This window comes from Melopsittacus undulatus, chromosome 7, assembly GCF_012275295.1.
Source record: "Melopsittacus undulatus isolate bMelUnd1 chromosome 7, bMelUnd1.mat.Z, whole genome shotgun sequence".
Taxonomy (NCBI): domain Eukaryota; kingdom Metazoa; phylum Chordata; class Aves; order Psittaciformes; family Psittaculidae; genus Melopsittacus; species Melopsittacus undulatus.
This window is the reverse complement of record NC_047533.1, coordinates 39,666,115-39,690,113: the sequence shown is the minus strand read 5'-3', so window position 1 is coordinate 39,690,113 and position 23,999 is coordinate 39,666,115. Positions and strand designations below refer to the sequence as shown.

General features: G+C 38.6%; 1 protein-coding gene across 1 annotated transcript; it reads right to left on the bottom strand.

Annotated features, from left to right (window-relative positions):
• Positions 1–12,429: 12,429 nt before the first annotated feature.
• On the bottom strand, positions 12,430–18,447 carry MFAP3L (microfibril associated protein 3 like). Its single transcript, XM_005145517.3, has 3 exons — positions 18,150–18,447; positions 18,090–18,092; positions 12,430–13,583 (listed from the first exon to the last, which is right to left on the bottom strand). The coding sequence occupies exons 1-3, from the start codon at positions 18,430–18,432 to the stop codon at positions 12,721–12,723; spliced, it is 1,149 nt and encodes a 382-aa protein (XP_005145574.1). The 5' UTR covers positions 18,433–18,447; the 3' UTR covers positions 12,430–12,720.
• Positions 18,448–23,999: the final 5,552 nt, after the last annotated feature.

The following is a 23,999-nucleotide window of genomic DNA, read 5'->3' as shown; positions in this document are numbered from 1 at the left end:
CTGCAACACTAACCATACGACTGAAGTCTTTCAATGTAAAGTCGCACCATGTCAATGGCACAGATCCATCTGCAAAGAGTTCGTGTCTAGCATTTTAGAGTAAATATCCCATCCGCACTTTTAAATGTCTGGTTCAGTATGTGGTCATCCCCAAAGTCAGATAATTGAAATGACCAGATTATATGAAATTGTTTCCAAGAGACTTCAAGTTAATGATCAGTCTCTGTTAATACCTATAGCTAAATGTTTATTTTGCTTATGGGACTGCTTGAAACATGTTAATACCTCTCCTCTAAATACACACCACTGCTCATAGGTGAAAGAATATTATCAGGTTCACAATATCATTGAATCCACACTATTTATTTTTTAAATAGTTTAGGTTTAGAATATTTAGCACTTAATGTCCCAACTATATTGTAACTCATAAGTCTTAAATACTTCTTCTGCAGTGATATTTTGCTAACTAAATGAGCTACCAGGATGATCTTTCTGAAAAGTCAAGCTGAGCAAGCAAGCTAGCCAACAGGTGTTCTGATACATGTGAATAGATTGGGATGAAATGCAGTGCTGAGAACTGACATCTCATTTAAACAGTGTGGTTAAAAGTCTCCATAAAGTGTGTTTTGTGTCTCCATTTTTCTGAGGGGCTTCTCTTCTGAGTCTTTGGGAATGATCATACTCATAGCCTGCACCCCATTATGAATCTGTAGGAAAATCTTGGAAGAAAAAAAAAGGCCATATGTAGGCAGTAATGGGGACCAAAGAAGCACTAGCAGAGAAAAGATTGATGGCAAATATTGGGAAAGAGCCTGCACCCTTCACAATGGTACTATTCATATATATAAATTGCATGCTTATGTGTTTTTCTGGATCTGGGCCTAACTGCACAACTGGATTTCTTTCAAGCAGCAAGTAAGTGCAAGCAAAATCAGAACACAAATTTAGACTTGGATTCCTCCGGTGAAGGGTGCAGTTCATGTCCACAACTCAGAAAGTTAAGGACTGTAAAGGAAAACTGCAAAAGACCTGGAAAAGGGAAGAGAGTAGAAAGTGCCTTTGCACAGTGGTGGTTTTGTGTTAGTATTTAAAATTGAAAATGCTTATTTGTTGAGCTAGAAGGTTGTTTTCCACCTTCTATTAATCTTTGGTTGTATTTTAAGAGAATGGGACTGGATGTGGACTTAAGTCCTTTCAATGTAAAGAACAAGGGTGTATTTTGGTCTGAGTACACTGACTCCTGTCTCAGTGCAGAATAAGGTTTTGAAAGCTTTTGTAATAATGCATTATGAAACCCTGATTTGGTAGTGGATGGAACTGTGAAAGATATCAAGGGTATGAGGTGTTACAGTAACAGATTGATGAGAATACTGAGTGCTGTGCAGTGTAGAACTGACATGCATGTGGGACACAGCAGATTCCCTTCAGATCTGAGCAATGTTAATATGCAGAAGGCAGGTACAGCTTGTTCATCTGCTGGATCAGAGATCCTGCTTCCTTGCTTAATCTGTTCTTTTGTCAGGTAGCCAGTTGGAAGCGTAAGCTCTGTGTCAGGTATTTTCTTACTTTTAATGTTTGTGTTGCATAATAAAAATATGAGAGTTGTGGAAATTGCAACTTGACCAGTCTCATTTTGAAGCAGTTAATTCATTTAAATGGAAAATTAATGGCTATTGTAACCATATTTTTCTCTACATAGATATACGTGGAAACAGAAAAAGCATTTATTAATTGATGATAAATTAATGTCATTTAAAGATCTAGTGAAACAGGAAGATAATTAATGTGTAAAATACAATATTTGAGCCCATCAGATTTAACAAACGTGACACTGTGCTTTATTTAATGCATGCAAATGAAACCTCACATGAGATTAGAGAATGCAGAGCTTTGTAGTGCAGTCTTCCATTCCCATTTCAACCACATAGCCATAATCATAAGTCATTCATGACAAAAATCAATGATCTTAGTTTTCTGACAGCTTTTGTTCTGTGTTCCTAGGAACTGTTTTTTATCTTTTCTCAAGAGGGCGTTTAGAATTTAAGCTCTCTCACTCTGCTTGTTTATTATGTGTAGTGCCATTCATTTGCCAAGTGACCATGGTGCCAAGTTCCAGCTTGGCATTTGTGGAACATTTTCCTTTCAGTCCCTTGAGAATACATGCTTTGGCCTCTCAGAAGCCAGCAAATTCTCAGCACTCTAATGAAGTGGTGTGGTCTAGGCTGAAGTGGGCAGAAAAATTACCAGCATCTGTCTCAGTGTTTGTGGCTATAACATGGCACAAATGATTAAGTTATTGATGATAACTTTCGAAGGAAAAGATTGGAATGAATACTTATTATTTTCTGGTTTTGTATTTGAATAAAATCTCTCTAATTGCATGGGTAGAGCATTAAAGTTTTGTAGCACATATTCTATCCAATAGGAGACTCTTAAGAGAAAAAATGTGCAGCAGTAAACCAGACTTGTAAAAGATTGTGTAGTTCTGCTCAGTAAAGTTAGCCTTTTACAATCAATTATATGGCAAGTCAATATAAAGGGAGCAGATCTCATTTACAAATGTGGAATTCCCACTGTAGTTGCTTTCCAAGAGGGTTCCTAATCAAAAGCATTTGTTATCAATTCTGCTAATTGACAGTGCCTTAAAACCTTTTATTCTGTTATGTAGAGGCAAGATGAGGACAACTGCCATCACTGAAAAAAATATTGATTTTGCTAGGATATCCTGTGTTTATTCTGCAAATTGCAAATAGACACAGAATACAATTTATAGCATTTTGAGAAGAAAGTGTTGTGATTAAGTCTGGAATCTGTTATCTTAACTCTTCATTGCTCAATTTGCACAGGTTTAAAAAAACCCATATAATCCTCTCCTTTAAAACACAGCAATAGGTTAAGTTGTAGTTTGTTAAAACTGGCCAGCACTCTGTCATTACAAAATGAGAAGATGAATAATCATACGGGGCTTAACCATACGAGGAATAATACGGGGAATAATCATACGAGGCTTTAAATCTATTAATCCATTTTGAAGTGCCTAGCTTCTGCACATCCTCGTTTAGAACAGAATAGTTGGTCTGTTAAGTCTCTTGAGGACTAGCTTTGTACTTGTGTGCTGGCAAGTGAATCTCATGCCTTCTTTTAAGTTAGTAATAGGGAGAGACAGGGCAAGAAAAGCCAGAACAAATCTCCATTAGGATTAGACAGACTTGTAGCTGCTCAATAAGAAGCAAAAACTGGCTGGTCAGAGCCTGACTAGGCAGAAGGACAAGGAGCTGTCGCTGAGCTGACAGTGGGTGACAGTTCTTTGGAGAAGAGTGTGTAGGGACAGGGAGCTGATTTTGCTGGAGGTGTTTTCAGCAGGAAGTGTGGGACTGTCATCTTAATTCTATGCCTATTGAAGTGGGCCACTGCCTCCAGTTCACACCCCCCTGCCCATTCTCATATGCTTCTGTTTTTTTTCTGAACTCACAGCATCACTGCCCTTTTCCATTCAATGCTGGCAGGCCTCTGGGAACATCTTTATCTGGTATGGTACAAAGGCAAGTTCACATTTGTCAGTACAGCTGAGTCACATTTGCACGGTTTTCAGCAGTTGCCTCACTGAACTGTCCATATTTAGTCTTCCTTGAAGAACTATGAGGTAGTGGTAGAGCAAATAAAGAAGAGGGGTAGTCTGGTCACGATATCAAGCCAAAAGGAAGGACTTGGATTCTCATGAAAGGATCTGACTCCACCATCCCAGCACAGAGCCTTTGGTGATGCTCCCAGTGCCCTTCTCTAGTCAGGAAACAGGCTTGATTTTCAGGTGCAGTGCCATCACCTGAACAGTTTGGGGACTGCATTTTGCAGCATCATCCATAGACTCCAGCACATCACCGATTTACATGCTATGGAGTAACACTGCCCTCCTTATAGTATAATGGATTACTGTGAGAAGTGTCTTTAGCTGCTACCTACTGTGAGTGATGAGTTTCCATACTGCAGGCAGCTCCGTCATTGGTGATGGAACTCCTGCATCAGTTTCACAAGTAATTACCTAGCTGGCAGTTGGGGGTTTTGGGGCTGTTTTCTTTTTTCTGAAAACCATGTGAAACATGAAGTACTTGAGAGGCTTTCAGTCCCCGCTTCCCTGATGAGAAGGGATGGGTTTTCTCTGGAGATTTTTTCCTGAAATTTGTGTAGAGTAAGTGTATAGTTCTCAGTGGCACTGCATTGTGGCACTGTATCGTGGCACTGTATCATGTAACATTTGGCTAATGCTCTGGGGCTATTTCTGGTAACTGCAAAGGGAGTTACAGTGTCAGAGTAGATATATGTTCTAATAAAATAACTAGCAGTCTGATGCAGACTACATGAAGCCTTTCACTTCATTCGTGATGTATATATTAAAGAATGAGCTCTGTGCTTAGCGGTGATTACAGGGGGATTACGAAATATAGAAACTGTAGTTGCAAAAAGCAGCTTTATTTGGCAGCAGATTACTGTCATTTTACTGCACACTTATGAAAAACTGGAGTTTCTAGTTAAAACAGAAAAAGAGACTCCATCAACATGTAAATATCAGCCTACATAGAAATACAGTATCTCCATTAAAAGAATGCGAAAAAGCATTTATCAATGCATTTGAAATAAATATAATTTACATAGTGTCACCAAGCTGTCCGCAGTCTCTTCACAAATATCTAATGTACTGACACCCCTGCACTTGGCATGCTATCCAGTGAATAAGATAAACCAATCCACATAATTGATAGCTGATGTAAAAGTGTAGGGATGGTGCAAATGTGCTATTCCATCAATGATCAGAGGCTAAGCCACAAGAAATGTGCTATTTAAGGCTTTTTTGAAATGAACAAACAGAAGAACATATATTCATAGACCCATATATGACTGAGAACACTTATTTCACTTCTATCTTGGGAATTCCAGCTTTACCTGTTCCGTTGCTGCTGTTCTGCAAAAGAAATCTGCTGCAGCCTATTGATTAGTTCATCCTGCACCAACCTGGGAACAGTAAAATGTACATCAGTGTCATTAAAATTGAATTATACAGATGGGTGTGAGTGATCCTGCCCCAAAACAGGCAACTGAAAAAACATTAGGATCCTCTGATGTTTTAACACATGAGGAACTTCAGTGCAAACAACCCAAAATCCAAGCAGTAAAACAAAACACACAAAACCCATCCAAATGGGATGGGGAGGGGAAGAATGAAGATAAATCTTTGATGGAACATTGATTTTTATACATAAAGAGGAGATCATACAGGGTATAGCCTATTTAACCAAGAAGACAGCAGAAAATAAATGCACCTTCACCAATCCCTTAAGGAAGCTGTAGTCACCTAAGCAGAACCATAAAAAGGACTAGAAATATCTTCCCTGATAAATGGTATCCTGAGAGAAGGGCTGAGCAATATGTTTTGTACTTCTGTGATAATTTACTTTGGGGTTAGTGGTGAAAATGTCATTGGTTTTAAGAATCTCCTTTTTCTCCACTTGAGTATGTTTAAAAGCACATCAAAGCATTATTCAATGAGTTAGAATTTAATATACTTTGAAGATAAATCACCTCTGGATGTTTTGAATGAGAAGAAAGATTTTCCATTTTAATCTTCTTAAATTTCTTTCTATTTTTTACCACCTTTTTCTGAGGCGGTTTACTCTGCACGTATTAGAGAGAAGAATAATGAAGCATTTTTATCAGGCAGGATCCATGCTTGCCTCCTTAGAAGGGAGATTCTTTTATGGCTGAATATTTTAATTACTTTTTTTTTTTTTTAATCCTGCTCTCTGGCTAAGGTAGTATTCCCCAGCAGCAATGAGCTGACAGACACCCAAACAACTCAGTAGCTCTCTGTCCATCACGGCTAATCTTGAGGTAGAAGCAATAAGAGGCTTCAGAAAGAGGGAAGTGGTGGCAGCATTTATTTTTCTTCACTGTAATTATGAATTGAGAATGACTGGTGCCATTAATAAATGAGTGGTTTATTGGGTGGTATAATCAAAACCTATGCAAGAGAAGACAGACATCTCAGAAAAACTCACTCCTGCATCTCAAATGGAAGCTCCCAAACTCTGTGGCTAGACACCAAAACAGGGTGGTTGGCCAGATCTCTAACTGGCCTTTGATGCATAGCTTAATAGTCAAAAATAGTAGATGAGGGAGACAAGGCTCCTTCTGATAACTCTTGTACTATTTCCATAGCTAAAGTGCTTTCTTACATAGGGAAGTTCTGCTTAGAGTAGATACTAAAGGAATCTGTTCTCAAAATAGAATGTGGCTACAGAAGAGCAGATTGATTTGATACTGATGCTAAATTTCTGTTTAACCATAAGCAGGTTTTTACATGTATTCTCCATGCTATACAAGGTTGGCTGTTAATTTTTCTTATTTTTGCTTCATCTTCTTGTGGCATGGAATAGCTTTTCATTGCATAACTTGAGTGGCCTGTCTACCACATTTATTGTTTGCTGCTATGCAGTCTGGTTTTGTATAAGAAACCGGGAACTTAGCTTCAGTTTATATTACTGTCTTTGCCCAATTTATAGACTTATATATGATGCTACAGATTCACAAATCAGCCTTTACTCTAAGAGTATGACTCAGTTCGGGTCTGGGAGCCAGACAGCTAAATATAGTATATAGCTTTAGAGCCTGGTACAGGTGGAAAAATAAAATCCATTTGGGGACTTAATGAAAGGTCAGTTTGGAATAGAGGTACCTGGAGTGCAGAAACACTTACCCTGACCACTGATCTCACTCTGTTCTCACTTGAGAAGTAACACTGCAGAAGTTGTGGGGACAGAAAAAAGCACAGGAAGGTAAGATGGGGAGAGGAAGAGATGGAAGAAATGGATGCTGAGAAGGAACTGATTCTCAAGTCTTAGCTGGTTATTCCAGGAACTAGTGCACAATGCAAGTTAGAAAGTCAGCAGTCCTGTGGGAAAGTGGTGGTGTAGCACAGCAAGGAACTGGACTACCAGCTGTGAGCAACACACCAGCTTTCCCTGGCTCAAGTCTTAGTAGAAGAGCAGAGACCCCACTGTCCACAGGTTTGTCTCTGTGCAGATACTACCCACCAACAGCTTTTAGTTTGGGCGTACTTCTGTAGTACTAATGTAAGGCAGCCTCCTCCACATGACATAAAGATTTTCTATTCATAAGAAGCACTGAGACTGGGAGCAGCCTGTTCCAGTGTTCAGGAGTGTAGCTCACAGGGACCAACTGCTTGGTGGTACCCCACTTTCCTGAAAAATGCTCCAGCAAAGCTGTTGCAGGAGTTCAGCATGCTGAAGGGGAGCAGTCTGAGGTGATGCTGTTCTAGGTGAAAAAAATCCATCACAGTGTATCGAACTGCAAGACAAGGTCCCATGCTGAGACAATAAAATAGCACATGGCTCTAGCCATACATATTCAATTTTTATGATGAGTTTGTGACTTCTTCATGATTTTTTGTAGATATTTGTCCACAAACTGTGGATGTCTCACCCCCATTAACTCAGCCAAGACTGCTGAATAAAAATGCTTCTGAAAATATTTTTCAAAATTGGCACACTCTTTCAAACAGCACAGCTAAAACACAAAATAACTATTGTTTTCCTGCTGTTGGCTATGTTCTTCAGCCTAGAACAGGCAGCTGGCAAGAGCAAATCTTTCATGTGTGAGAGGGCAAGCCCCGCATTCTATGTCCGTCAATGACTGCCACTGGCTGCTAGCTGTGTAGCAGAGCCAGGACAAGGTATTACAGTGTCTGCTTCAACCAAGTCCTGCTGAAGACTATTAGAGAGTGATACAGTCCAACTGCTGTGGTACAGGAAAGCCATTGCACTTCATCCTTTTAGGGTGGGTAAAGGAATGGGGGTGTGGGTATAGCTACTCAAGGTTTTATTTAACCTTGGTGCTAGAGTGCCTCTGGGAGAAGAGACACCTGTTGGCCCCAATTCTGAAACAGCAGCAATACTTTTTGCAAGGCCCCATGACAAGGCTCAGAGAAGAAACAGCGGACAAAGGAAGTCCTTTGGATTACATGTAGAACTGCTGACATGTTTCCAAAGACAGACTGCTTACATACATGAACAATTTATGCTATTGATAACAATACTGATTAATAATTAGGTCTGTATTCTGATAACAACAGCTCCCTTTCAGAGCTTTATTAAAACTTCCTTTCTAGGTAATTAACTGTTTTTCCTGATCCAAGTTTCTGGAATATTAGCAGATGTACAATGGAATATATAATTCACTTCCATTTGAGTTGGAGCAACAGCATATTCTTACTAAGAAACTATCATCTTTTTGAGTATGTACAAACTCAGCATACTCTGTGCAAATTCTTTATTGAAACAACAACCTATTTACAAGCTGAATCACATTTCATTTTGCCACTTCAGCATGAACTGGTTTCTTTGTGGTTTACGGCTGCGAACTATAAAATCATAAGTCATTTAAATCAAAATACAGTAACTGCTTCTCAAAAGAACACATTCATATCTGTCTTACATTTCTTGTAAAATCAAAGAGGATTCCATAATAAATGAAATATAACTTAAGATACTTTAGTGCAAGCATTTCTTTTGCATCTAAGAAGCTTTCAGCTGTCCCACTAAGTATGGCATACTTAAGAGGCCTACTCTTAAAACAGCATGCTGCCAAGAAACTCCATGAGGAATTTTTAAATTTGACACTGTTAACACTTTCCAGAATTAACTGATCTGAACCAAACTGAACATCAGAAAGCCCTAGTTATACATTACAGTACTTGTGTCAAAAAGTAACTGCAAATCAAGGAAGTGACATAGTATGTACATTAGAATAAATCAGGCACTGATTAAAAAAACCCCCAACATCTGCCATATATGCCATTCTGCAAATCTTATGGCTATAGAGTAATTCTTTAGCACTGGAACAAAGTGCTGTGCCTTACCTAATACCAATAAATCTGCATTAAAATTCTGACCTAATGACAAACTTAAAAATGACTGAAGGGAAGGTTTCATCATAAGCATACTCAAACCAGAGAACAAAAAAGGATCAGCAGTAAGCAAATGCTGCTCATAAAGAAAATGTTGAGTAAGTAGATAGTACTTACTCTCTTCAAGTGGTCTGATTAATGTGGTCTTAGATTTAGTAAAAAAAAAAAGAATAGTAAGTGTAAAATTAAAATCTAACCCTGCTTTCTTGTGCTGCAGAAATCTAGTAATGTTTCATGAAGTTTTGGTAAAAATATTTTACAATGGTGTAAATATATTCTGCAAATCTCTTTTCCTTTCTAAACCTGGCTCGGTGTTCCTTATACATTTAGAATGCAAATTCAGTTGGACTGGATTTTCCAGATTGAGTATGGTAAGAACCATTAATGCTTAGTGTTATAATATATAGAGCATAGTCTGTGACGGGAACAGAGAGCTGTAATGTCCCTGAAATGCTTAAGTTGCATGGAAATACATTACAAGCAAATACTAGTATTTTCTTAGAGCCATCATTATTTTTATATTTGTTAATTGTGTTCTCACACCATAAAATGGCCATTCCCTAAGAAATACTGCAGGACAGAGTTGTCTACTTTATAATAGCACAGACAGTTTGGAACAGGGAAGATGGGTTTGTGTCTTGCTATCTATCTATCTATCTATCTGTCTATCTATCATCTATCTATCTATCTATCTATCTATCTATCTATCTATCTATCTATCTCCCACAAAGGAAGTGCCTGAAAGTATGTAGAAAGCTTTAGGCTTTACACATATTACATCACAGAGTCATAGAATCGTTTAGGTCAGAAGAGATCTTTAAGATCATGAAATGGATGCATAAAGATCCTGAGCGGCATAAAGGAAAGCAGAAAACATACTTAAACCAGACCCATTACAGTCTGTATTTTCTTCAGATACAGTGCTGTTCTGTTTTTATTCCCATAACACCACAAAGCTAAATGTCTGAAGAATTTATAGCAGACTGGCTGATGTACCAGACCTGTTACATGCATTTAAACCAAATCACTGTTCTCATTTGTGATCTGCAATGTACATTTGTGTGTGCTTCAAACACATGCATTTTGTGGGCAATCTCTGGGGGAAAAAGAAAGTCTTTCTCTTCAAGGAAGTTTACACTGAGATCTTGAAGAAAACCATAGGGATTGATTGCTTTCTAATGTAGCTCAGTAAAAATAAACAGGATAGAGGACAGTCTGAGGACAGCAGCTGGATCAGAACTGCCTGGTACCAATCACCATATGAATACATGAAGGGGTCTGGTCTCTACTGTGAAAAGTTCATAATTAGAAAACAATTAAAATACTCTATTTTAATAAATAACTTTTAAACTTTGTTTTTTAAGTGTAATTTAAAACTTATTTTTATGTTTTCAAGGAAAACATCCTTGCTCATCTGTGCAATCTTAGTTGGGCACCAGGCAGGTAACTTCAGAATGCGTGAGCATTGTTTGTAAATGCTGGTCAGGCAGAAAAATCAAGACACCTCTTTTCAGGAGTTTAAGGTGAATTAAAGGAATTCAGTGCAAGCTCCTGCTTTTGTTTCTGCCCTCAGCTTTTTTCGTACCAGAAGCAAATTAAGTAACTTGGAAAACTGATGCAAACACTAAATAGAAATGTACTTTGGATGCAGAGAAGTAAACAATTTACTTCAGTAGTATTTTCAATCACACTGGTCAGAAGTGAGGTTCATTATGGTATTCCTTTGATTTACCCTGTGTTCGAGATTTCCATTACTTCATTGGACTTAAAATATTTCCAGCCACATTCCTAAATGAACTTTGCCCTTGCTTCCTTTTGGGAATGTGCAAATGCATTTTGTATAGATGCCTGCCATTGTGGTGAGCACAAGCAAACATTAGGCTATTAAGTACCACAATTTTCACAAGTTGGTCACAAAATCTTAAGTCCCTTATTTAACATGGTGTTTTTTAAATAACTTTAGACACGTAAATATGGAGCCTTCTCTACATCACCTACTTAAGTCATGGGGTGTTCCTGTATTATGCTGCTAGTAAAGCTCTGCACTTTAATGTGAGGAAGTTGAGATAAAATGTCAGTTCATTATCAATGGTTTTTTAGAGAGCTACAACACTACAACACAACAAGGTCTCAATTACCTGTGCAGTTAATATACCTGATTGCCTTGAATGGACACCCTACGTAGATGTGGCTACTTCAGTAAAATGTCCAGAGAGCCATCCACACCTCATCTCCCCAGAGACCTAAGTGACTTCTTTTTCTGCAATATTCTTAATTCCAGATTAGTTTTGAGTATCTGTACTTACACTACAGTCCTTAAAAATTTTAAGGTGACAGTTTGTTCATAAGTTCCAAATTAAAGTGTGCCAGGTGATTAAGTAATATGTTACGAATCTTACACAACTCCTCCTTGGAAGAGCTTTCATTCCAAACTCACCCCAGAGAAGGTCCTCTTTATTGTCTACTTGCAATAGGAATTATCACTTCCTTTCCACTCCTGGCATTTCCTGGCATAAACACTGACCCTTTTTAATGCCCTACTTGCTGTGATGATTAAAATTTTACTGGGGCAGGGACACGTACTCAAGCAGTGAACATCCTACATAGGTAGGAGGTAAAATAACAAAGCAATTACAGTGCAGTAAACAGTTTGTGTGTGATCGTCATTGGAATTTCACAGGACAATTATATCATTTTGTTTTTTTAGTTTGGGCAAAACACTGTCAGACTTGTGCTTATAGATGAATTTAGGTTTGATCTTCAAAATACGAATCTGCACCAAATTGAGAATCCCAATAAAAGTGTCTTCTGCCATTTCAGCCTTGTTACCAGCTGATTACTGCCATTTGCAGGACTGTTAAGGAACCTACTTATCTTTTGGTAAGGTAGTGCATATTTACTCCTACCAAATTATTACAAACAAACAAAAAAACAAACAAAAAAGCCCCAAAGACATCTTGCATATTTGCAGCTATTTTCCATATAAACTTCTGCCAAAGTTATAAATGGTCAAATATATGCAAAAATCCCTGCAGAGCTGTTGGACTGCAGCTTTCCATAAGATGTTTACAAGCTTTCCCATCTGTAAAATATACCTCAAAGTTGTTTCTTGATGTGAAAAAACCACAATTGTCGGCATCTTCATTCTATGGAAAAAGGAAAACTATTTCCCCTGTGCCTGAGCAGTGTAGTCTCAAATGAAATGGAAACATTTTAACTTTCTTTAATAGCCCTCTAAATGACAATGCAACTGAACAAACAGGTTTTTTAAATGGGATCTATTAGGATTTTATTTGGCTACTGGAGTGCTGCCTCTTGGGCAATATTTCAAATTCACAAGATAATATCTGCAAAAATGCAATAGATGGAAATAAGAGAGTCAAGGAGGAAAATGAAAAACAGTTTTATGTTTAGTAAGTTCAAGTGTCCTACATCAAAGACTACCAGTGACTTTCAGGAGGCCACTATAGGGGACTCCAACCTAGAAAATGCTGAGGTAAATGTTTCTTGGAAATACTCCTAATCAAAAAGAGCAATTAATATTAATGTAATAGCAATTACTCTGCCATTTAGTTTAGTTTAGTTTAGTAAACTAAAGTCAAACTGAGAAGAAAGTGCCAAATAATCCACATACATGCTTTTGCTATGATAGTCTCCAGGTAAGGCTTAGCGGCAATTACAATATGTATTTTTAAAAGAGCTCCACCTGATTTTCCTGCTATGCATAGATTCAGGAGTAACTATCATACATGGCTTTCATATATAATGCATGTATTTTTGTCATTTTCCAATGCTGTGTCATCAGAACTGAGTTCAGCAGAAGGCTCAGGAAGGGGTTCTGCAGGAAGTGCTGGTGTTTGAGAAGTGTCTTCTTCCTTGGTGTCCAGCTGCATGCTTTCTTGTGACTGACCGTCCATGCAGTCCTTCTTAGACAATGGGTGAACTGATACTTTTATTGCAATCTGTTGAGGTGGCTCGTGTAGTGATGATGCGTCAGAGTCACCTGTGGGAGAGTCACTGCGCTTCAAAGCATTTGGGATCATGTACAGCTCATCTGTTTCAGTGGTTTCCTGGCCTTCTGCTGTCTGCCGTACAAAATTCTGTCCTTGCTCCTCCAGACCAACAACCTCCATAATTTCTTCCATTATAGTCCTGCAGTTCATGATGAGAGGTGGCAAAGGTACGCTCCGAGCAAGCTCTTCAATATAGCGAGCAAATTCCATGGTCTTAAACTGGGTTACTTTGGCAAGCTCCAGTGTTTTGGCTGAAGTGATAATTGGGATACGCTTTGCAATCTCAAAGGCTTTCTGGAGTTTCTCTGCCCCTTCTGTTCTGAAGAATTCATTGATTGCTTTCTCAGTTTTCTTCAGATGACTGCTCATCATACATAACCGAGTAATGTTCAGTATCATAACAATGGTAAAAGCTACAAGGCAGACAATCATGTAATAGATGCCCATATCTCCGGAGGTGAAGACAACCCTCAGTGTCACAGTATTGTTAACACTGCCATACGTATTAGATGCAACACACGTGTATTTACCTCTGTCTTCAAAAGACACGCTGGTAATGTTTAGTAGCCCATTGTCAAGAAACCACCATTTTCCTGATGGAGAGGAGACAGTAACTTAGTTAGAATCATTTTGTTCACATAATCATCATAGTCTTAAACATCATCTTTGTCAAACTTGCTTCAGATTTTGGAAGAAGGAAATAATGTTCACATAAAGAGAAAGAATTTACCATCACAAAGGCCTCTCTGTCCCTACATGTGTTACTATAAAATCCTGACATCAACTGTGAATAATCAGATCATGCCCTGAAAGAGTCTCATGAAAAAAATTAATATGCATGACATCTATCACAATCTTACGGCCAGTTAAGTTACAAAGATAGAACTACTTACCCCAGAGAGCCTCCCAAATGCATGCCACACTTCCTTAAAAAAACAGTAACAATGGGATTGTGAGGCAGACAAACCTACTAAGCCCTCCTTATTTTGTTCCCTGACAATGGATTTTCTTACAATTGGGTTATTTTTGGTGTTTTGTTACAGTATCTCATATAATTCTGTTAATGTAAAGTTTAAACCCCTAAAATTTCAGAGATCATATGCTATGCTGCCTACTCTCTGAGGTTTTCAAAATCTAATTTTGAAATATGATTTTAAAAAGAAGAAATAGGAACCAGAGGAGTAAAATGCATGGGAAAGGGAAAAGACATGACAGAGAACACCATTTTTGCCAGTGTGAACTTCTACACATCAAGATGGAACTTATTTTACTTTTAAGAGTAATTTCTATCAATTAAATGTAAGTGGTATTTTTAGTCATTATATGCAGTTGTACAAGTACATTTCATATCCTTTGAACCTGGCACAGCAGAGCAATTTAGCTATTAAATTGAGACTAAAAAACATGCTAAAATCCAGTGCTCCTATCACTGCTAAAGTGATTCAAGATTCAGCTCATTACTGTGTTTGGCATTACATATTGGTAATGAATTAGATTTTCAGTTCCCCAAGTGAATTTCATTTTTATTCAAATATCACTACCATTTTAGACCTGAGAATGTATATATATATATTTTTTTTTTGCTTTATTTGGTGTGATATGACTTATTAAATTACAACTTTGCTATAAAAAGCATGATTCAACTTCAATGGGAAAATCTGGTATCAATTCTTTCATTCATGTAAACCTATCCCTAGAAGGGTTCACATGGTGAAAAGAACAGCCAGAAAGTGTAGGAGTGCCTCCGTGCCTTCTGAACACCTTCCACAGAGTGATGTCATACAGATTTCCTTTTAGAAAATGACACAGGCTGATGTAAGACAGTAAGATCATCTAATACTGCTGCTCAGAAGCAGGTTCAACTGTTTTCAATCTCTGTAACACAATCCCAAGCAGGCACCTGGCAGGTACCTGCTGAAGGCAGTAATGGAATCTTCCACAGGAAGGAATTTCAGGTGTGCACCTATCTTTACTATCAGAAAGTTGGTTTTCCTTAATTCTAACCAGTTTAAGTCTATTAACATGAAAGTAGTTTTTACTTGGGGTTCCAACACACTCTCTTTCTGGCAAAAGTTATCATTAACCCACCCAAGCCCCTTTGGACCCCAGCTGCCTTTGCACAGTTCCCACATGTGCCCACACAGAAAATTTGCTCACAGCTCCCTGGAGAACAGTTGTGCCACGCAGCACAAGTGGGAAACGGCTCCAGAAGCCCTTAGAAAATGCACAGGTGACAGCAGATCCTGTGGGAGCAGATCAGGCTTTGTTTTTATCTGCGTGCCAGCCTGGACAGTTAGCCTGGTGGCAGAAACATATCATAGAATCATAGAATAGTTAGGGTTGGAAAGGACCTTAAGATCATCTAGTTCCAACCCCCCTGCCATGGGCAGGGACACCTCACACTAAACCATATCACCCATGGCTTCGTCCAACCTGGCCTTGAACACTGCCAAAGGATGTGCTGAAAGTAGGTTGAAACAAAATAGGAAATTCAGTTTTGCTGTCTTACTAGCCATACTGAATGATGAAGAAAAAGCTGGAGAGGGACTTCTTACAAGGGCATGTAGTGATAGGATGAGGAGGAATAGTTTTAAACTGAAAGAGGGGAGATTTAGATTAGGCATTTAGGAAAAAATTCTCATTATGAGGCTGGTGAGGCCCTGGCACAGGTTGCCCAGAGAAGCTGTGGATGCCCATACCTGGCAGTGTTCAAGGCCAGGTTGGAGGGCGCTTTGAGCAACCTGGTCTAGTGGAAGGTGATCTTGCTTATGACAGGGATGTTGGAACTAGATGATCTTCAAGGTCTCTTCCAACCCAAACTATTCTATGATTCTACTAACGCAGCTGAGCAAACACACAGAATCTGTGATTAGAGGACTAAAACCCCTCTGCAATGTAGGTAAATCACACACAAGGTCTGCAGTCCTGTCAAATGTTGGTGTACATGTTGCTTCTATATTTATTTTATCCTTTACATAGTTCTTTGGTTGTTAAAAAGATTATTTTTTTAACATTATTTCTTTCAAGGGAAGAATCTGTGGGCAATTTTGAAACTCGTTAGTCAAAAAACGCCTTTATTTCAGAGTACTTATGGGCTTTTACCATTTTGAAAGTTTTTCTAATTAAGCATGGCTTATAGAAGCCTATACAGAGAGTATTCCCACAAGATCCTTGCCTCAGTTCTTGTATGGACACTTCTTAATTACATCTTTTTATCTTCTTACTTAGAGTCTTTAACTTAGCTGAAACACTGAGTTTTGCCCTAGTGTAATTCTTGAAAACAGCTGCATCACTTTGCCTGAAATTTAAAAATATAGAATAAATAAAAAGCTCAGTCTAAAGCAGACCTTTACATAAACAAATCACCTCGATCTTCTAAAGTTAGGCAAATTCAGAGGACAACACTCTTATAGAGGAAATGTCATGGGATGCCCAGGGAAGTTGTGACTGCTCCATCCCTGGCGGTGTTCAAGGCCAGGATGGACAGAGCCCTGGTTTAGTGTGAGGTGTCCCTGCCCATGGCAGGGGGGGTGGGAACTGGATGATTTTAAGGTCCTTTCCAACCCTAACTACTCTGTGATTCTATGATTCTATCTGTAATAGGTAACACTTCTTTCTCTACCTCTAGAATAAGAAAAAAATACAGAGTATTGGCTGCTCAGTATTTCTTTGAAATGAAATGTTGGCAAAGTGGGCGTTTATTAATTGTTAAATGATAAGCTGCCTTGCTGTTGTATCCTGGCTCCAGCTGTTATAAATGACATAATAGCATTGAACTGTGACTCAATGACTGGTTCTGGGCCAGTGGATCCTGGCAGATAATATAAGCCTAACAAGAAAACGATGATTAGAAAAGGTATCATTGCTGGGTTTTGGTAACAATTCAACGCCCTATGCAATGTAACTGTACACATAGTAAGGAAAGGCCTTGAGCTAGGAAACATTTCTTATAGGAAGGCAGTAATTTTTTTAAGGCACTGTTGAAAGTCCAAGCGATGTTGTCTTAATACTACATCTGCAATTTTTACTGACTTGGTCAAAGTTTTTGCTTACCTACTTAAATATTTGTGTTAGTACCTGCCTCTCTCAGTTGACTATACAAAGATCTAAAGTTAGATGCCTAACAAAAAGGGGAGAATTTCTGTTAGTGAGTCTTAGGAAACCACTTCAGTGCAGTAATCACAGTATGTTGCCATGACTGCACAGATTACACCTGAAAACACTAGCTCAAGTAGTTCCTTTCTCCAGCTTTACTCAGAAAATTACGAAATACTATCATGTAAACTATAACCAATTATACAGTAAACTTTTACAGATACGCTATGCTCTTCAATATCCAGCTGTGTCAATCATTACTCCAGTCATAGCAGAATTCTCCCTCAGGTCAGCTATTAGTTAGGCAAGCTATCTTCAATTTAGTATGAATAACTAGTTTATTTCATAATGCTGTAAACAAAGCAGTCAGTATGGAAGGATTACATGAGCAAAACACCTTCCCCTCACCAACAATGAAATGTTCCCTAGAACTGTAACTAGGATTATAGCCTAACCCTTCCATTTAAGGAAAACAAGCTTGTGTAATTAAGGTCTCCAGCAAATGCAACTGAAGAGTCTTAACTAAAGCCAGGAAGGCTCAGACTTTGCTTGTCCTTCTGGCTGCTGCCCCATATAGGTTTTTCTGTTGGTCATTCAGGGCATTTCCTCCATCTCACCCTCCATGGCACTATGCATAAAGACCGTAGGTGTATCAAGGAATTAGCTGTGTTGAATTCACATCAACAAATTACTGTCATATGTCAAGAGAATCCTCCCTTGAGTTGGAAAACAGCTTTTTAATCTTTTTTGGTTCCAGACAAGAACAAAGGAGGATGGAAGGGGAAACAAGATCAAACCTGAAATCTGCCAGTGAAAGAAGGCTGTCTGCACTTTACATTAAATGTTTCAGCTTCATGCTTTGTGTTGCTATAAATAACACAAGAAAATGTTATTGTTTTCTTCCAAGGTGCACACAACAAATTTATGGCTGCCACTGTGTTTTCACACAGTTTCACACAGAAAAATACCACAGTCAGGCTATTATATTCAGGTTATTAGCCAACCTGCTGAAACCCGAAGCATTTCTGGACAGGCTTGTATCAGTGAAAACATTAAGATCTTACCTTTATTCTCCTCCTCTTTGAGTAGATAGCCGTTGGAATTGTACCATCTGTAATGTGGACTAGGACTACCTTGGACATTGCAGTCAATCAAGGCACTACTCCCCTCCTTGACTATAATATGGTCGATGTGGGAGATCACCAAGGGCACGGATCCCGTGTTCATGTCAGTGCGGTTGAAAGTGCTATTAGTCACATCTTCAGCAGTTGTTAAAGCTGCTAATAAGATGACAAGGCGTGTTGTAGGCAGAAAGTACAAAAAGTGGTGGCTGTTCAGTATATTCATTTTCCTTCAATGGTATACACAACTGGCTGGGAACTGTGAGTGGTTCTGTTCAACACAGGCCCTTGAGGAGGTCACAGGAGAGCTCTACCTTGATCTGTGCAATTTAATGTTTAAAATATCCTATAAAATAAATAAATAAGTACAATGAGATGGCATGTATAAACAATCCATTAGTTGTGCTCTTTTAAAATAGTGACACATCCATTAATGCATTTCACAATCATCGGCTCAGTGTCTTGTCTAAATGCTAAAGTTATCACAGTCCTTATTCTTACTGGAAAAAGATGCATACATTTTCCTGATAATAGTGTTGTTCAGAGTGGCAGGCGTAGGAGAAAGCTTTTATCACCTAGACTCTTAGCAGCAATTTAGCTAGAGCAGCAGCTACAGTTGTATGCCAAAAGTTCGACTGATTTTTCTCTTTTAACCTTTGCAAAATCAACAGGAGAAACAAAGGCACAGCACATTAAAGCTGTCACTATGGATTCAGTGCTGTAACCGTGTCATGTGCACAGTTTTAGGTGAATTGTGGAACGTAGTTTAAGAAAGAAAGGATCCAGAAAAGATTTTTGGAGCTGCTGTTGAATACTTAACATACACAATTTTGTCCAAATACAATGGCACATACAGGAAAGGCCATTAACTTCTTTTTAAGCTGCTGCATTTTTTAAAGTTATCTGAGATAAAACATAGCATGAAAGAATATTCTTAAAAGAGGATATTTGGTACTTGGTAAAGTAATTTCAATGTCATTTTTAGAGCAGACTGTGATGGTTTAAGCCCAGCCAGCAACTAAGTACCAAATGAAGCTGGGACTTTTCCATTCCTTATGTGGCATATACTTTTTGCACTCTCACTAAGTATTTTCCCTCAGTTTGTCATCTACAATGAGTCCTTTCTTACACAGTGATTTCAAATTGTAGACAGAGGAGGGGGGGTTACAAATGTGTTCTGTACTACAGTCATTACGCTCTCAGCAAACACAACTGGCATTCAGTACTGAGTCAGGACACAACGTCTGCCTCGAAATGAGCACCTCTGAAAATTTCACTCAAGAGTCTAAAGATCGTAAGTTATGCTAAAATCACATCAGAGTATCCAACTACATTGGTTTTACTCATGTGTTTCAAAGGTAAATAACTGACACTTGGTGAAACTTACTAGTTAGAGGAGTCTACCTGGAATCCAAATATAGGTAACTGTCTAAAAAAAAATTCCCCAAATGAAGATTTCACTTGCAAAATTGTTTACATTCTGTTAAAAATCTGGTTGACACTGGGGTAACTCCTCTACCACAGCACAGGAAATGACTGCTGACAAGGCTACTTCAGTTCCACATAAAAGGAAACACTAAAATAAAAACAAACAATCCCATTCCCTCTTTTTTTCTTTATTAAAAAAGGAAAGAAAACAATATTCATTGGTAATATTTGACTTGGGATATTTTCTTCTCCATTCCCTGTTCTCTGTAAAACAATGAACTTAATTTCATACGAATAGATATAACTGTTATTAAAAGAGCAAAACAGTTTCCTCCATTTTGCAGGACGAATCGCGACTAGAAATGACAAACTACATGGGTTTAGGTAAGCTGCACACATGGTGTGGATGTCTGTCACAGCTCCAAGCTTGCCCTCATTTTTCTCTGTTTTTCTAATTACTGAATGTAAAAATCTTTTGTCTTGAAAAGTCAGAATAATTTTTTACTTTAAATTAATACGCCATTCTCATTTGTCATCTAAAGCTATAAAAACAATGACTTTAGAAATCCATTTTAAATTATGCAATATGTGTAGAGCCTGCGGGTTTGAAGTTCTGTATAGGTATAGCCTGTCTGAATCTGCACTTTGGAAAAAATCCTTCAATTCTGCCTATTCAATTCAGTATTTACATCTCATTTCTATTACTCCATTAACCTTGGAGACAGCCATTCTATATGGTCACACATATTCACTCTATAAAATGTTTCTGTGCAGTGTTATAGATCTGCATTGCGCTATACAGAAAAGCCAAAAGACACGTCACACTTCTTGGCAAGGGAGCAAGAACAAAGACTGGCTGGATTAAGACAATGGGAAGGGCAAAAGAACAACATAAACTGATTACACTTTGTGTTGCTAATTACTAACTGTGGCTTGTTATTATTGTATTTGAGCCTACCATATTTTTTGATGGCAGAAAAATCAGTAGCAATCAAAAAAGGTGTTTACCATGGAAAGTAATTAAATAGCATCACCCCAATGGGTGAATAGAAAACCTGTATGGAAGGACCTGCAGTGTATTGGGAAGCTTAAGGCAGGTGCCTACTCTGTATGTTTACTCATGTTTAATGTAGAGCACATAAAAGCAAAACCCATACCTTTGTATAGTGATAACAAACATGACTGGTTCTTAATATGGTCCAAGGGCCAATTACTTGTCTGAAAATAACAGTGACTCCCTCATTCTGGCACAAAATTGAATCATAAATAGCTACACTAAATGTTAAGAAATAGAGCCAAATAATTTATGCCTACTGTGGGAAATCCATAGCTACTGATGTCACTCCTGGGCATGTATGTTCCCATATATGTTCCTGGAATAAAGAATATTAAGAAAACACTAAATACTTCTGCAGATACATTTCTGTTTGAAATAAGTACAGTTTGATGGCTAGTAAGAGGAATAAGCAGGCACTATGTTTAAAGCAGAATGTCTGGAAGTTGTGGCTACTGCTTTCATGTGCATCCAGGGAAATGCTCTGGATGTTCAAGGAGTCTGGGAGAGAGATCTCTGAAGAACGATGTTTTAAACTGCAAGTTTAGACAAATGTTCCAGGGCAACTAGGAAGGGGTAGGGAATCTTTTCTTTGGCATGCATCCTCTGCACTGCTAGTGGGAAAAAAAAAACGGAAACCAAAGAAGGCTTTCTCAGCCTCACCTAGCACCAAGAAGTTCAAAGATGGACATGAAAGGGCCTGCAGGCCCAAGACCCTCTGCTAACTTGTTGGACAGAACCAAAAATAATGGAGTCACGTTAGAAAAGCAGGAAGAAGCAGAGAGAAAGAATTGAAAGAGTAGAAAATGTGCTCACATCAGATTCTGGTGCAAAGTGAAGTTTCTGTACTATTGCTTTGCTCTAGGCACAGTAGCGGCCTGAGGACATAAGGGAAAACAAGTTTGGAAGCCACCTGCTTTGTTAAACATAAACGACGTAACAGGTTATGATTCAATCATACAACTAAATGGGGAGAAGGCTAAGGAGACCAAAATAGGACTGCTAGTGACATCTGCCCACCTCCGGCAAGGAAGCAAGAGAATCCAGAGTATTGGAGATGTGGGTACAGTGCTGCCCTGGATCTTGGCCATAAGAGGCAGTAATAAGCTGTGGCCCATGATAAACCTGATGAAGGCAGGCAAAACTGTAACCTTTTAATCTTAACTTGAAGTCAGAGAAAGCTGAATTGATCAGACTAAAACAAAGATTCCTGTAATAACTCGTCAAGACTGACAGTAACTCACAAAACTCATGAAGAAGGCCATCTGCAATGCTGAGTATCGTTCTCTAGGAACAGACTGAGTCTCTGGGAGCACTTTTGCCACAAAAGGGTCATTATAAATTTCTGGTCATGGAATGAATGTAGACATTCCATACTCCCATCCCAAAGCACATGACCTATTTGTAAAGGACTTACATAGAGTAAAAGTTCACAATATATTTAATATGGTTACATAGACTTTTTAAATTTTTTTTTCTTTTTTTCTTTTTTTATCTCTCAACTGTGGTGCATGAAAAGCAAAAAGAACACCTCCGGCTACTCTGAGCTACCTTTTCCACCCAAAGCTGTAGTCTGGGACAAGCTTACTCCCAAGATGGAAAACAGAGGAATCCCCCAGCTCTCCTTCAGGACCTAGAATTTATATATATATAGGTAACTAGCTCTGCCATATTTTATCTGTAGCAACATTTGCCACTGGTTGACAGTGATCTGTACATGAAATAGTTTTGTTTTTTTCTTACCCAACCAAATGGTATAAACTGAAAATCTGAAAGTAATAAATTTACTGCTTATGGGATTAACTTCCAAGGAAAACTGTACAAGACTTCAGCCACATGAGGGACCTATGACAGACTTTTCTTCCAAGTGACATGATAATTTACTTTCTATGCACTTCCATCCAGAGATGTGCTCCAGAATAAGCACAACTGCAGGATCACTGTACTCTGTGTATCAGGGACAAAACCTGAGGATAAAATTTCTCTGCCCAAAATCAAGCATCAGTCTGAACAGAAGACAGCTTGGACTGGCTGGGAACATTAATCACTCAAGAGACATGTTTTTTGATTGACCATTTCTTTTTTCATGTCACAGATAACTTTGCTTCCCAGTACTACCACCACCAAGTAAAACTACTGTGGGTGAGGGGCTACATTTGCAAATACTACATTTGTGCAGAACAACATGATGACAGAGCACAAAAGAACAGAAAAGCAAGGCAGTGGTGCATACCTTTTCCTGGCTCTCTCACTTCTGTAAGACTGCCCTGTTCTTGTTCTTGGAATAATGTGTAATCCTATTAACTGTGAGGCTGTTCAATTCAGAAGTAAAGTACAAGAAACCAGCTTATTGTATAATGCATAAATTATGTTTCTATAGCTTTAACATCCCAATGCTATCTAACTTGGCTTGTAAGTGATCAAGAAAACAAATTAATTTTCATTCTAGTTCTCATTTGTCTATAAATAAGTATCAAGGATGATGCTTGTACAAAACAGACCTAGAGCTAATTCAGTATTATGTAGAAACTAGTTACTACCTTTCCTGGTTTCCATGGGCAGTGCCTTTACAGAGTGGGCAAAAGTAAAAGCTAACAGGTTTTACGGGAATAGGAATGCAAATGAAGGAACTTATGTCACATAGAAGGCTAGAAGCTCAGTGCCAGTTCACAGGCTTAAGAATGAGAACCACCTCCTGAAAAGGTAAAACTACTAGGGCCCAGACAGGCTCTGTTCATTCCCTTGGGGATTTCAGCCCTTTATAACTTCATGTTTTTCAGTGTCCCTGGCTATGCTGAACAGGCTGCATGCTGATAATGCTTGTAAAATGAAGAGCTTTCTTTTGCACATCTAAACTGGGGCTTCCTATTTGGCCAGCAGCTCCCAACTATGGGTGTGTTTCAACCTCTTCAGCTGCCTGAGCATGTTTTAGAAACTTCTCATCAGGGCCCTGTGATGCTCAGCCACCTGGTGAAAGAGTGCAGTGAAGACAAACTCAGGCTTCTCTAGAGTTGTGCAGTGAAAGGACAATAGACAAGGGACCCAAGCTGCAACAACAGAAATTATGACTGTTTATGAAGAAATTTTTAAGCATGACGTCAGTGAAACCCTGCAACAGGTTTCCCAGAGGGGCTGTGGAATCTTCATCCTTTGAGATGTTCAAAACATGACTACACACAGTCTGAGAAAACTGGTCTACGCTGGCCCTGCTTTGAGCAGGGTACTGGATCAGATGGCCTTCAGAGGCCCCCTCTAACCTAAAGAAACTCTAATACTCAAGAAACACAGGTACAAGAATCGCCTTGTGGAAA

Bases quoted from the DNA above. Each gene is read 5' to 3' on its own strand.
- MFAP3L (XM_005145517.3), bottom strand. From the start codon at position 18,432: ATGAATATACTGAACAGCCACCACTTTTTGTACTTTCTGCCTACAACA.